At 30.6% G+C, this 14698-nt stretch overlaps 1 protein-coding gene across 1 annotated transcript; it reads left to right on the top strand.

Moving 5' to 3' along the window:
- Window positions 1–65: 65 nt before the first annotated feature.
- On the top strand, window positions 66–11922 carry LOC127719966 (retinal rod rhodopsin-sensitive cGMP 3',5'-cyclic phosphodiesterase subunit delta-like). Its single transcript, XM_052226348.1, has 6 exons — window positions 66–185; window positions 4102–4164; window positions 4968–4993; window positions 7292–7417; window positions 9829–9934; window positions 10430–11922. The coding sequence occupies exons 1-6, from the start codon at window positions 145–147 to the stop codon at window positions 10509–10511; spliced, it is 444 nt and encodes a 147-aa protein (XP_052082308.1). The 5' UTR covers window positions 66–144; the 3' UTR covers window positions 10512–11922.
- The last annotated feature ends 2776 nt before the right edge of the window (window positions 11923–14698 follow it).

Below are 14698 nucleotides of genomic sequence, written 5' to 3'. Positions count from 1 at the left end.
TATAAACAACACAATCATACAAACATTCATATGATAAAGATTGTCGCGTAGGAAAATTGAACGAACTACTTCTAAATTTGTTGACATTGGAGAATCGTGAATCAGAACCAGACTAGTTTTGATAAAACAATATTATAAATCAATATGCCATCTAAAGCAGAGGACATAATGAAAGGATTCAAACTGTATCCTTAAGCTAGATAACTGTACATCTGTTTACATCAATTATGTTCACAAATTTCCAAATCTATATCGGCGTCTTGAGACATCCTGATTTGTGACATTTATATCACATGCAAATTTAAATTCCCTTTGTCGACTTTTTCTATGTATCTATCGCTCTTCTTTATGAGAACATGACATCCCTTTATTCTCCATGTGTTTCTGTTGACACAGACCTGTATGTCCTCCTCAATTTTTACGTAGTTGATAATCATCAAAATGTTTAAAAATAAAAATAGAATTGACAATTGTCACTTGGCATCTTCAAAATACATTGTAAGCCAGTCAGGTCAGCACCCGGGTTAAGTCAATGCAGTACCTGTTTAATTCTGCACCTGGAATAGATATTTGGGCACACTTTAAATCATGTTCATGATTATGGGACAAGCAATAGATCGTCATCAGGGTTTTCAATGAGCATCGGCACCTGCTGAAATTTCCCCGTTTCAAATTAAGGAAATCGCCGATTCAAATTGTGTTCCAAATAAAAATCAAATAAATGAAACTGTGCTATCATTAAGTAAAACAAGTTGTTGTCGATTGAATTGACTTGTCTTCGCTTGCGCTTTGATTATATAGGTGTTCTCATCGAGGTCTGCGTTATATTCTATTTAAAGATTCTTGACAAAGTTATGGATAAGGAACGAGACATCCAAAATGATTTTTAATGCGATGATTTGTGTACTTTGAAAAAGGATGATTCTACATATTAGTAAAGCGCCCTCTTGTCATAGAGAGAAAACACATGTGGATCCAAGATGACAAGTAAACGTCAAGCAAAATGAAAATTGATGTTGCTTGATTTCTTTACAGCCCTCAAAAAGAAAAAAAGAAGCAGGTGAAAAAAGAATCACATATGCAACAATGTGCAATTTACGCATGAATATCGATAGTTGTTGTGACTGACAATTCTTTAATAATGATCATAATAATTTTCAGATCCATTCAATGCCGATATGGTTGTCAAGTATATAGAGCTCAATGAGAACACACAATATAGAGTAACAGCAGGTCAATGTACATGTATTGGTTATCCTGTTTCCAGTTTCTGTTATAGTTTTATAGTCTAACCTACTCTGAAAATTTCGATTATAAATAAAAAATCACAGAATTTTTAGTGCACCATTTTCAATCATGTAAGTCAACAAAAATGACTCATTTATGTGACTTGCACAATAAGACTGGTGTTAAAAATTTTTGTTACAATTCACTAGACCAGTACTTATTGGTGGCAGGATTTTACTAGTCCTGTTTGAAGAACTGCTAGCCCAACAAAACAGACCTGCTAGTCCAAGTTGCTTTACAAGTTCAGAGTTTGCTGCATAATGAAAAGTGTGTGTCCATTGTTTTGAAGGCCATGATATTTAATAAAATAAATCAAATGAACATGATGAATTTGTTACATTCTGAAGACATTTCAGCCTCATTTCCCCTTTCATCTTTAGTTCTTTGTTTCGAAACTGACAATGTTCCTTGGGTGCCCATACTAAAATGTGAAGCATATATATACATTGTTGCATGGTTTCATGCTGTCCACCATGACAGGTCATATCGATCAATGCATCATATCCTGCAGTACTGTTAATTAAATGTCTCAGCATGAGCAATGTTCAATACCCCCAGTATTGAGAAATCGATATTTTTTAAACATGTTAAAGGGGCATTACAATGTAGCGACGAGATATGAAGAAATTAGAATATGATTTTTTTTTTTTTTTCAATCATTAGTCATGTTAGTAAAAGTGAAATAATGAAATAATAATTCACTTTTAGCAGCCAATTTTGTTCAATTTTGGCAAAAAGCAAAGAAACATCGCTGATGAATTATTCACTTGTAAGTGAATAATTCAACCCCATTGACTCCGTGTTCATGTGATCTTCAATTTATCCATTAGCTAGAGATTGGTTACGCTTGTATTAGTCCTGTTCAGCCATTAAAAGGAAAATAATGTCAACATTGAAAGTGAAACAAAGGTGAACCATTCGTTGACTGATTCCATCTACAAAAAAATTATTCTTATACAGATAAAAACAATGGTTAACTTATATTTTTAACCTATGACATGAAATCAAACAGACCTAGAAAAGTTCAATATCATGAGGTCGCTATCTATTTATATGTTTATATTGGGTTATGTGACTGCCGGCAGTCTTCAGAGGTCATCTCGATGGTTAATTAGATGGCGTCTAGACTAAAATACACATGAAATGCTGATATATATTATCCAGTAAATGCTTTGTTAACTGTTTATTTCAGACTTATTGTAATTTGGATATACTGTTAGTATGTTATAAATCAAATATGAGAATTTGAGTCAAATCGGTGAACATGAAAGTGACAGCTAATGCCCCATTAAGTACAGGAACTACAATCCATTCATGATACCAGTCCACCCAGTTATTATACCCCACGCAACGAAGTTGCTGAGGGTATAATGTTTTTCATCTGTCCGTCAGTCCTGTTCTTGTCACTGCAACTCCTTTGAAACCGCACAACAGAATTTCATGAAACTTTGTAGATAATAAGGACATACTATGTAGATGTGCATATCGACAGGAAATTACGAATCAATTTTTTTTCTAGGAGTTATGCCCTTTTAACTTAGAATTTTGGCCAAAATATACTACTGCAACAGTTTGTCATCGCAACTCCTCTGAAACCACACAACAGAATTTCATGAAACTTTGTAGATAATAAGGACATATTATGTAGATGTGCATATCGACAGGAAATTACGATTCAATTTTTTTTCTAGGAGTTATGCTCCTTTGAACTTAGAATTTTGGCCTAAATACACTACTGCAACAATGTAATTGCAACTTCTCTGAAACCACATAACAGAATTTCATGAAAGTTTGTAGTTAATGAGGACTTAATATGTAAATGTGCATATATATCCACAAGAAAATTTTTATCAGTTGACTTTTGTCGAGTTATGAGTCTTTGATCTTAGGAATCTGGTGAGATTTTGTTTGTCCAGTGACAATGTGGGGGCGTGGGGTATGTGAGCGTGCTCACAAAGGTTCTTTAATATGTTCTATTTTTAAACGTGTTCACATATCAGTTCAAATTCCTGGAATCCTGGATGAAGTATAAATAGAATCCCAATGGCTAGGATAAAAATAATGAGGAAGGGATTTTCCACTTTCTTTGTTTTAATAAGCCAAGAATATTTTTTACTAGTCCGTCAGGCATGTTGGATAACAAATTTTGATTGCCTGAAAAGTATTAATGTTCTAGTCCTAGGTGTCCGGCTAATGGATTTTTTTAACCCCTTTAAGAAAAACAACCCAAAATGTCAAATATAAATTGTCTTCAATATACATGTATGTAAAACTTGGACCATTTCTTACAATAACTTATAATACATGTATCATGTAGATTGATTCAACAACTAAGTTAGAAAATCTAATTAAGGTAAATAAATCAACCCAAAGTTGACTAGAAAGTCTAAAACATGAAAAAAGTATCAGCAATGATAAATTGGTTTACAGTATTGATAAAATTTTGTTATAAAAAAAATAGAATATTTCTGAAAGTTAGTCACCTAAGATGGAATGCTTTTATAAATCTGGCTGTTAGTTTTCTGGCTTTGTCTGACATGTGGGGGCCTTTAATAGCTTTCTATGCAGTATGGGTTTTACTCGTTGTTGAAGGCTGACCTGTGTGGTGACCTATAGTTTCTAATATCTACATCATTTGGTTTCTGGTGAAAAGTTGTCTCATTGGTAATCATACCACATCTTATTTTTATGTTTAATTATTTTTATCATGTTAATGTATAAAAGTCTTTCTAGCTTGGTAATTCATGCAAACTTCTATGGTCAATAGGGCTTTCATCATATTCAATTGAAGAATTTTCCTTAACACAAAAAAAGAAATTGGATGAATTTACGAGATGCAGACAGTGGTAGAATATTATGGCAGTCCAGTGATGATCTGTATGTATAATTAAACAGTTTCATATATATGTACATACAAACTTTATGTTCACTATGATTTATTTTTAACTTTTATTAAATATTAAATATATGTAATTGTTGATAACATAGATAGTGAATTTCAAATATTCATATGAATAAGAGATGTAATGAATATGTCAACAAGACAAATATTCGACACAAAAGGTGATCTTTTAAAAAAAACAACAGATGTGTACACAACACACACAATGTGTCAAGCTATAAATTCCCTTTATGCAAAAGGACTATTGCTGATGAAGCTCTCTACTTTGGACTGGCACATTAACACATGGTTTATATAACCCTTTTTTATTTAATACTGAAAGCTCTTCTTTTAATCTCAGTGGAATAAAAAAGGGAACATAGAAGACCGTACAAAAAAAAATTTTAAAGAAAAAACTCTCGACTCTAATACCAGTTTGATAAGCAACAAAAACACAGTTGTAAGGAAAACCATAATTACAATGTAATTATAGCAAAGAGTGATAGATGGTTTGTTGCTTAATGTCCAATAGCAAATGTTTCATGCTTGTTCAGGAAAACTAAGCATAGATTCTCGCACTTACTGAAACCAAGTTTTATTAATGCTGATGAGGTATAGGAAATCCAACTGACCTTCACTAATATCTGCCTCTGTATGATCAGAGTCAATTTCATACAACAACACATGCAGGAAGACCTAACCTTGTGTAATGGTCATTAGTAAATAATACCAGTAAAGAAATAATGGTAACATTCATGACATTCATATTTCATTGTAATTTGTACGAGCTATTTTACAGGTCATCTCCAGATAAAGATCATGAAGGTAAATAATTGATGGCACATACTAGAAAAACAGATGAGTAAAGTAATATTTATTAATCATTCATGAAACAGGCTTTTTCTATATGAATGGTCATTACATGCATGTACAATGTACATGTAACTTGTATGTATCATTTGCAATTGCATGTAGAAATTATGTTTGGCAAATGACAGTTTTAGATGAAAAAATTGCACACTCTTCAAAACTTTTATGGTGCGCTAATCTTTAATCTCTCAGAGTCAATAGTTGTATTGATTCCTTTAACTTATCTGATGCATTTTGTTGAGCATCCAGTATATAGAAATAAGAAGGAAAAAAATCATTGACCAGTCAGATAAAAGTCAGAATAATGTTTGCAGATAAAGAGACAGATTTGTCTTTCCTGTAGATTGGGCTGCAATTAAAAGAATCTTTGTTTCTCCACACCCCGCTCCAGATTTTTGCTGGTGGGTCAGTAGGTAGGGTTTTTTTTTTTTTTTTTTTAAACGTATTGTCAGACATATTATGATATAGAAACCTACATGTAGCTGTGGGACCGTAGCTCTTAGGTCCCAATGAAATGTCTTTATTTTCTTTATTTTTGAGGACCATAGACATAGAGCTACAGATTTCCTTTGTTTAAACTTTCGGTATGGGACCCAAGTTCAGGTCGCATTTATTTGCAAGAATTTCATTATTTTCCACCTTTACGTAGCTCGTACCTATCTATGTTTGAATATTCATATCCATGACACAATCATGTCATTATTTCCATTTATTTATTTCTATGTCTATTTCGTTCATTCATATTGAATAAACTCAAGACAAGATAACTCTATCTGGAAACACGTGTTCGCCTAAAAACACAACACTATTTTTTTTTTGGGGGGGGGGGGACTTTTTGAATTAAAGTATATAAGGAACTTTAATGACATCACGATGAAATTCAATATGGCTGAACGAAAAAGGCGTAGAAATAAACAAACAGAAATAATTAGATGATTGAGTCCAGATTATGAATATTCAAACATAGATAGGTACAATTGCAGGCCAATACACATTAAGTGAGAAGTCAAATCTGGATAGCTATTTCTGGAAATCAGAGTTCAGACGAAAAATTTAAGTCAGTCGGGGTGTGGGGAAACAAACCTATTTTTTATACGACCGCAAAAATTTTGTGGTCGTATATTGGTATGACGTTGGCTTCGTCGTGGTCCGAAGACACATTGGTTTTCGCACTCTAACTTTAGTAAGAGTGAATGGATCTCCATGAAATTTTACCATAAGGTTCAATACCACAAAAGGAAGCTTGGGATTGATTTTGGAGGTTATGGTATCAACAGTTAAGGAATTAGGGGCCAAAAATAAGCATTTTTTGGTAACTTCCAGACATAACTTGTGTGTTCGTGTATGGATCTCTCTGACATTGTACCACAAGGTTCCATATCACAAAGGGAATGCTGGGATTAATTTTGGGAGTAATTGCCTCAAAATTTTAGGAATTAGGGGCCATAAAAAGGGCAAAAAACAAGCAATTTTCTAGTTTCATGACAATAACTTGTGTGTAAGTGAATGGATCTTTCTGAAATTGTACTACAAGGTTCCATATCACAAAGGAAAAGCTGGAATTGAGTTTGGGGGTAATTGCCCAAAACGTTTTTCCTTTTTTTTCTTTAAAATTTTCCATTTTAAATTAGTTATTTCTGATTTATATATAAAAGCAAATAATTATGGTATGGTTTGAATAGGTAAATTAAAAAATTTTAAGTTCTTAGACCACATTCATTCTGTGTCAGAAACCTATGCTGTGTCAAGCATTTAATCACAATCCAAATTCAGTGCTGTATCAAGCTTGAATGTTGTGTCCATACTTGCCCCAACTGTTCAGGGTTCGACCTCTGCGATCGTATCAAGCTCCGCCCAGCAGAGAATTTTATTATTTTAGCCTTGTTAAATTGTGAGCTTGCAAGTCAGAAATTGTCCACCAGAGACAATTGATGTAGAAGTTAGTGACTATAGGTCACTGTACAGCCTTCAACAATGAGCAAAACATGTGACCCGTATCACATAACATGTTGTTGTCTTGAATTTCTTTGTTATATTTGAATTGCATTGATTTATATAAACAGTGATAAGTTTCATATATATAATGCTCCTTGTCTAATGCAATGTTAAATCTGTGTCCTATACATATCAGTGTATGCTTATTTAATTGGTAGATAGGAACTATTTTCCTAGAAAGAGACCTCATTGATAAATTTCTATTTCTTAATTAATTTTATTGGTCAATACATAATTTTAACATGTTATATGTTTTAGCTCGTGTACCTAAGAAGATCTTAAAATGTAAAACAGTATCCAGAGAAATTAATTTTTCATCCAAGGAACAGATGGACAAATTTAGATTAGAACAAAAAGTTTACTTTAAAGGCAAAATTTTAGAAGGTATCATATTGATATGTAGTTAGATGTACATGTCCAATTCAATTCAAAACCAGTATAACACTAGTCAGTAGATAGAAATAGGCCTATGAGAACAAAATGTCTGAGACAAGGTTAAAAACTAAATTTTCAGATCCATAGCTGATAGGCTAAAGTTTGTGTAGTTACAAATAGACAATTGTGTTGGATTTTGAAGTTCTCAACATTTTGATCATATATCTAAGCCTTGACATTAGATCAACATTGTCACTTTAAAAGAGTTTTCTGTTTATATTAAATCTCTAACTTTAAGGGAGTCAGAATTGGGTACCCCAAGTGACAGTTTGTGTTTAAAACTTTGTTGTGATAACGGTCAGTACTAACCCCATAAAGGCCAAGACCTTACCAGCCTTAAGAAGACATACATTATATTTTAACTACCTTGATTTTGCTATATATTCTGGATCAATCAGTTTGTTTTTTCCTCCTATTTCTTTCATTTGAATATGTGAATTTTTATGCCCCTTCCGTAGCGTAGAGGGGGCATTAAGTTTTACCCTTCCCCGTCTGTACGTCCCTACATCTCAAAATTGGTTTCTGTTCTCTAACTTTAGTTTGCCTCAACCAAATGTTATGAAACTTATACACAATGCTTACTACCATAAAACACAGATCAAGTTTGAATTTTAGTGGTGTCACTTTTATTGTACTAGAGTTATGCCCCTTTACAAATGAAAAAATTGATGAATTTTTTGTTTCCGTTCTCTAACTTAAGTTAGCCGCAACCAAATGTTATAAAATTTATACACAATACTTATTACCACAAAACTCAGATCAAGTACAAATTTGGGTAGTGTCACTTTTACCGTTCTTCAGTTGTGTCCCTTTATAACTTTAAATGATATGCAAGTGGGGGCATCATCTGTGTCCTATGAACACATTCCCCATTTATTAGTCCCCTACCGACGAAGTCAAAGGGGACTTTAGGTTTGCACTCCGTCCGTCTGTCCTTCTGTCCGGCAAATCAGCTTTCCACGCTTTTTTTCTTCGTTCTTGAAGATATTGATTTGATATTTGGTATATAGTTTTATCATGACAAGTTATAGATCAAGTTAGAATTTTGTTCCGGTCTGATGATTTAGTCCAGAGTTCTGGACCATATCTAATGTTGGAGTACTATGTTAAACCATATTTCTTTACAAAGGGAGATAACTCATTTTTTAAAAGACATTCTTTGTTAAATTATTTGAAGAACTTTTTGGCAGGTTTGTTTGTTATTTAGTATAAACTAATTTTCTGAATGCTATATACATGATATATATATAAAAAAAAATTATGAACTTCAAGAGAAATCCTTTAATTAGATCATAATCTATTTTTTTTAATGTATATATTTCAATACATTACATTGTGTAGATAAAAGTTGTTGACATTTTATAGATAAGTTACAAATCTATATTAGTTTGTGACAAATGAAAGAAAACATATTTGGAACTATTAATTATATTTGATTATAATTTGAAAATAGATATACACTGTATTTCATCATATCTAATTTTAGAGAACTATTAATCATATCTGATGTTTTTTTCATCATGCTTATTAGATATTGATTGATAATTGGTATATATATAGTTTTATCATGACAAGTTACTGATCAAGTTCAAAATTTTGTTTCGGTCAAATAATTTTGTGCAGAGTTATGGTCCTTGGAGTCTTGGACTTGAAAAATTCACTCATATAATTAGTTTTCTACACTGTTTTTAGTCATGCTTGAAGATATTGACATGATATTTACTTTTTGTTTACACCATGAGAAGTTATAGAACAAGTTAGCATTTTGTTCCAGTATAATAAATTTTTACCTGGTAGGGGACTATGTATTGCCATGCAATACTCTCAGAATGCTTGTTTACTTTTTTTTTTGAGGATTTTTGGATATTAAAGTCATTCCAAATTTTATTGGACCTAAGTCATCACAAAACTTCAACATTTTTTGTGAGTTCTAATCAGTTTTCCAACAGTATGCTTTTGATTGCAATGTAATTTTACAGAGTTTTACAAAAATGTTGAAATGTGTATAACTGTTTAAGATAGTCGTTCTAGAGTTATTGAAATTAAGATTATTACAAACTGAGATACATATATGTAATCATCAACTATAATTTTAGCACCAGTTACAATAAAAGAGGGGCAACTGTCGGTCTGTTTGAAGGTTTTGGTTTAAGTTATGATAAAAGTTTTGGTTAAAGGTAGTTTGTGGTAACATGAACAAAAAACTTAATTCACACATTCTTAATGAAATAAAGTATTTAATATATATGCTAAATTTATTGTTTTTAGCAAATGTGATATTGTGAGCGAGGCATTTATCCTATTCTTGTTTCATGCTTGCAATTCTGTAAAAGGTACAAAGATTTTTTTTTCTTTTTTAGAATGGTATTTTGAATTTGGCTTTGTAATTCCTGATTCCACCAATACATGGCAGTCTGTGATAGAAGCAGCTCCAGAAAGTCAGATGATGCCAGCTAATGTTCTAAAGTAATACAATGAAACATATTTAAACCATTCATATGATCACACAACTTCTTGATATCAGATAACCTTTTCCTCATTGCTTATAGTTACCCTTATAAGTAATGTTTAAATTAGATGCATGTTTGACAGACTTTTGTTTTGTGGCTGATCTAGCTTATTTAACAAAAACTAGATGGAACACATAAAAAATAATGAGAAATTTAATTGAGCAGGCAAATGAAAATTTTCAAGCATGTACCAAATAAAGCATTAAAAACTGTGCTATTTAATAAAGTAACCAAGAGTGCTGAAATTTAAATACCACTAATTTATCAAGCAGAACAGGAATATCTGTCTCCCTCAGTCATGCTTCAATGAGTACAATGTAGAGGGATTTTCTTTCATTCAACCATATTATGTTATGAATTACTGGCATGAAAAGCTAAGAAATGCTTCATGACCCCAAGTACATCTGACAGTTTGTCATGGAATAATTTACTTTATTTTTCTTTTTTTCAGTGGGAATGTGATAATAGAAACCAGTTTTTATGACGGAGATTTACTTGTCAGCAAATCCAAAGTTAGAATCTTCTATGTATGATGATAGTTTGTTACACAAAGACTCATAGTCCCATTCATAAAATTCACAAAGTGCAGACAGTAGCTCATCAAGGGGGAATAACCTGTACAGCACAACATCTGCACTTATAGAACAATAAAACGTGCAATTATTTGTGATATTTGTCTTTTGGTGAATACATTATTGTGTCTGCTAATATCTGTAACTCGATGAGGGATATATATTTCGAATCTTAAAAATAGATATTTCAAATCATTTGATGAACTGATGGGGTTTTATTCACATTGAATTTCTGTTTCTTCAGATTTATAAATATTATTCATTTCAATTAGCAATAATGTGTGAAAACGTTCACATATAATTTCTGTAGTTTAATGAATATGGACTAATGTTTCAATATGCTATATCAGTTCTACAGTATATTTCAGACTGTGTCTAGTTTAATTGGCCTCCTATTTGATTGCTTGCTGTAAATTTTTGTGCTTTCCTGGTCACTAGCCGTTTCTGTTAATTTGGCCAGGAATTTTTATAATTATGCAATTTTAAATTATATAATACATTTTTATTATAAACCTGAATGTAATGGATGACAGAACTTTAGTTTCTCAATATGTTTTCCCTTAAATCAATTTGTTTTTAAAACATTGAAAGTACATAACATATCTTTCAAAAAACAATTATTTGTTTTTGATTGAATAGAAGGTAACTATTGACATAGGAAAACATTTTCCCTTGCATTATGAGTATAATTATCAAGGGGAATAATCACAATAGATAGTGGTATCTGTCTCATTCTACAAAAGATATTCATAGTACTTCAGGGAATTAGGCAAATATACATGTGTAGAAACACTTCCATGTTGTCAGGGCATATTATTTTTAACTGTTGTTGTTGTTATTCAAGACTGCATTATACAAGTATAAACTCAAACAACATTTACATATATATACTTTCAATTTCTTTTTTTTTCTGTTTTAAGATAATTTAAGTATTTGAATTTTTTTTAAATTGCATAATTTACCTATAAGGTCTTATATACTGTAAATTCAGAAATTATTGCGAGCATTTATTATTGCGATTTTGTCCTTTAAGACTAAAATGCGATTTTAATTTTTGCGATATTGAATAAAATCCTGTTCAATTCATATAAAACTTTCAAATTGCGAATTTAAATTATTGCGATTATATTCCTGTCGCATTTTTCGCAATAATTTCTAAATTTACAGTAATTTGTCATCATTAGTCATTAGTATGTTCCCATGCAGGCCATATAACAACACAATTTATCCACTGTGTATATAAATGACTAGTTAACCTATGTATGATTTAATAGGTTAAATAAGCAAATGCCATTAAATTTCAAGCAACATTATAGATTTGTTCTATGTTGATAGTAAATACATCATGGATTTGAACTATAACATGTATAATATGTATTATATATATCACAAGTTTTGATGGCCTTAAGGCAGTATTCATCATTATTCCAGGGTCTAAATGCCTTAAATTCTTAAGTCAGAAAAAGATTTATGATCTGGTTTTGTGGGGGGGGGGCATAGAACTTACAACATTTCTATAAAATATAACATACTGGTAACCTTTTTGTCTTGTTTTTACTGATGTTGAATTCCATTATTATTTTCTGCAGCTCAGTGTTCATTTGCATTAAATTTTTTATATAATCATGAAACAGATATGATAGAATATATAGTAAGAATGTAGCATGGGTTTATTTTAACTTATTTATTATGTTTGCATGAATATATTGTTTCAATCATTTTGAGATTTGTGATCAATTACAATTGCCTTTACAAAATAGAAAAAAAATTCAGTAATAACTTATCCTAGAATATTTGATCAAATGTCACAATAACTCAGTATCTATAGCTTAAATTACAAATTGACCAGTAAATATTTAATTATGATTTTAGAATCAAGCATTTAGAAATAACTTTCTGAGAATATATATTTCTGATCATTACTATGATTTTTGAAAGTTTTAATGTGCGGCATTTACAATGCTGCATGTTGCAATTAACTTTGAAAATTTCAATTTAATTTGCAAATATTTGACATTAGGCAAATAGTACTTATTTTAGTATTCTGTTTTTTTTATACACTATTCATCATAGATTTGTTTGTGAATAAATAGACACATCTTTTGTTAATTACCATATTGTATTTCCTGGAATACCATAGTATCAATGTGTATTCAATGCAGGAGATTTGAATATTTGTGAGAGCATGCATGAGCTTTATCCATTCTGAAATCTGAAGATGGCCAAAATATTTCTCTTTTCACATGATTGAAATTTTAAATTGTGAAGTTGGATTATAAATACTCAACTATATGTTATGAATAATGACAATATTTTTTTCATATGTTTTCTAATATCTGATACCGGTAGTTATAAAAGATTTATTTATGTTTTTGTTAATAGGGTTTGTATTGCCTCTATTTATGTCACATTGAAGTGCTTTTAAAGATACACACAAAAATGTATGGAGAAATATTTTATTGTCTTGTTTTGATTGTGTCTAAACAAAAGTTTCATTGATTCAAGTATGGGATCTTTCAAGACATACATGTATTGTCCTTCTCTTTTCTGTGGATTAATCTGACTGTAAAATATGTGACATTTGAATATATAATTGAGAAAACCACTGAATTGCCAATGTACTTAAAAGTCTTAAACATTATATTAGAAACAGTTTAAATCCTCTCAAATACCATCATGTATGCTTTGGGGAAGCAGACATTTGCCATTATATTAAATGTGTTTAAATGAAAAAAAACATTAATATCTAGATAAACCAATGAATTTTTATGTTGACATCTTTATAAGTGTATATGATTTGTTTCATGTTATCATGTTGATACATTCCTTTTGAATTTTCAAACATATTTTGCATAGAATTGATGTTGAAAAATTTTACATTATTTAAACTCTATAAAGTGCAAAATTAAAGAACTTACTTCACCTCAAGTCAGAAAATCATTAACATTCCAGAAAATTAGTTTTGATAAAGAGAAAAATATTTTAAAAAAGGGCACCTTGTATAAGAAAGTCACAAGTAAAAGACAGAACAGATGTTTGAAATTTTAATAATGATAACATACTTGATTTGTAAAAGAAAGTTTTGATTGGTCAATTTGAAGTTGAAATATTATTTTCATTAGAAAAACAATAGAATGAAAACCAAGATGCACAATAGTGTTACAACTAAACGATATATGTTATTTTAACTTAGAAGTTCCTATTGATTTAATTTTTAAGATTGTTTGTGAGAAGGGCTATTTGTCCAATGAGAATACTATGTCCATATGAGCAGCTGGAGTAAGGGCTATTTGTCCAATGAGAATACTATGTCCATATTAGCAGCTGGAGTCAATATTCCAGGAATAGTAAATACAACAGTAACTAATTTAGTAAATGTAGTGTATAAAATTAATACTTCAGAAAAAAAAGTAGCTTATTAATCTCAGTGTTTTAAGGGGTGTAAAGTACTCACCAATAAAAAAAATTGAAATGTCTCATTCTGTTTAACATGTAGAAATGTGTTTTTTTAGCTGTAAAATTAAAATGAGCATGATTTCTTTAAGTGAAATGGACAATTAATTTTGTGAATATTGTCCATCGATTTCTCAGACATTTAACTGCTGCAAAATTTAGACATAGTTTATGTTGGATTTGTTATTCTTAACTGTTAGTGTATTTTGTTTTCACAATTCTTTCACACTTTCCAAAATATAAAATTACAATGTTTAATTTACATGGACATATTTGGAGTTTATGTTTGTTTATGAGAAAATTTTAAGTCTTATTTTAGACAATATATCTTTCATCCATTTAATGCTTAAATATATAAATACACATTTGAATGAAACTTATAAGAAAATTACCATTGTTAGCAATGACGAGTGTCAGTATATAATTCTGAAATGTTACATTTTAAAACAGAAGGTAATTTAAAAAAAATGAGTACCATCAGGGTACCAGTATTTATATTTGACATTCCACATTGTAAATAGCTTTATTTTCCACCATGTATGAGAGATCCGTCCATAGTGTCTTGATGTCATGAGTGACTGTTCTTTTGTTTTGTCTTTCTACATTAAATGTCTTTTATGTCAATATTTTGTTGTTATAATTTATATATCCTTTATAGTTAAGAGGAAAAAAAGTGTTCATGCTTTAAGTTATAC

This window comes from Mytilus californianus, unplaced genomic scaffold, assembly GCF_021869535.1.
Source record: "Mytilus californianus isolate M0D057914Y unplaced genomic scaffold, xbMytCali1.0.p SCAF_11, whole genome shotgun sequence".
NCBI lineage: Eukaryota > Metazoa > Mollusca > Bivalvia > Mytilida > Mytilidae > Mytilus > Mytilus californianus.
The sequence above is the reverse complement of the archived record's forward strand: the minus strand, read 5'-3'. Positions and strand labels throughout refer to the sequence as shown.

What these genes read in the sequence shown, in the direction of transcription:
- LOC127719966 (XM_052226348.1), top strand. Translation starts at nt 145, where the DNA reads ATGCCATCTAAAGCAGAGGACATAATGAAAGGATTCAAACT. An exon ending in TCCAGATAAAGATCATGAAG is followed by an intron (nt 4,994 to 7,291) that starts GTAAATAATTGA and finishes TATATGTTTTAG; the next exon opens with CTCGTGTACCTAAGAAGATC. An exon ending in ATGCCAGCTAATGTTCTAAA is followed by an intron (nt 9,935 to 10,429) that starts GTAATACAATGA and finishes TCTTTTTTTCAG; the next exon opens with TGGGAATGTGATAATAGAAA.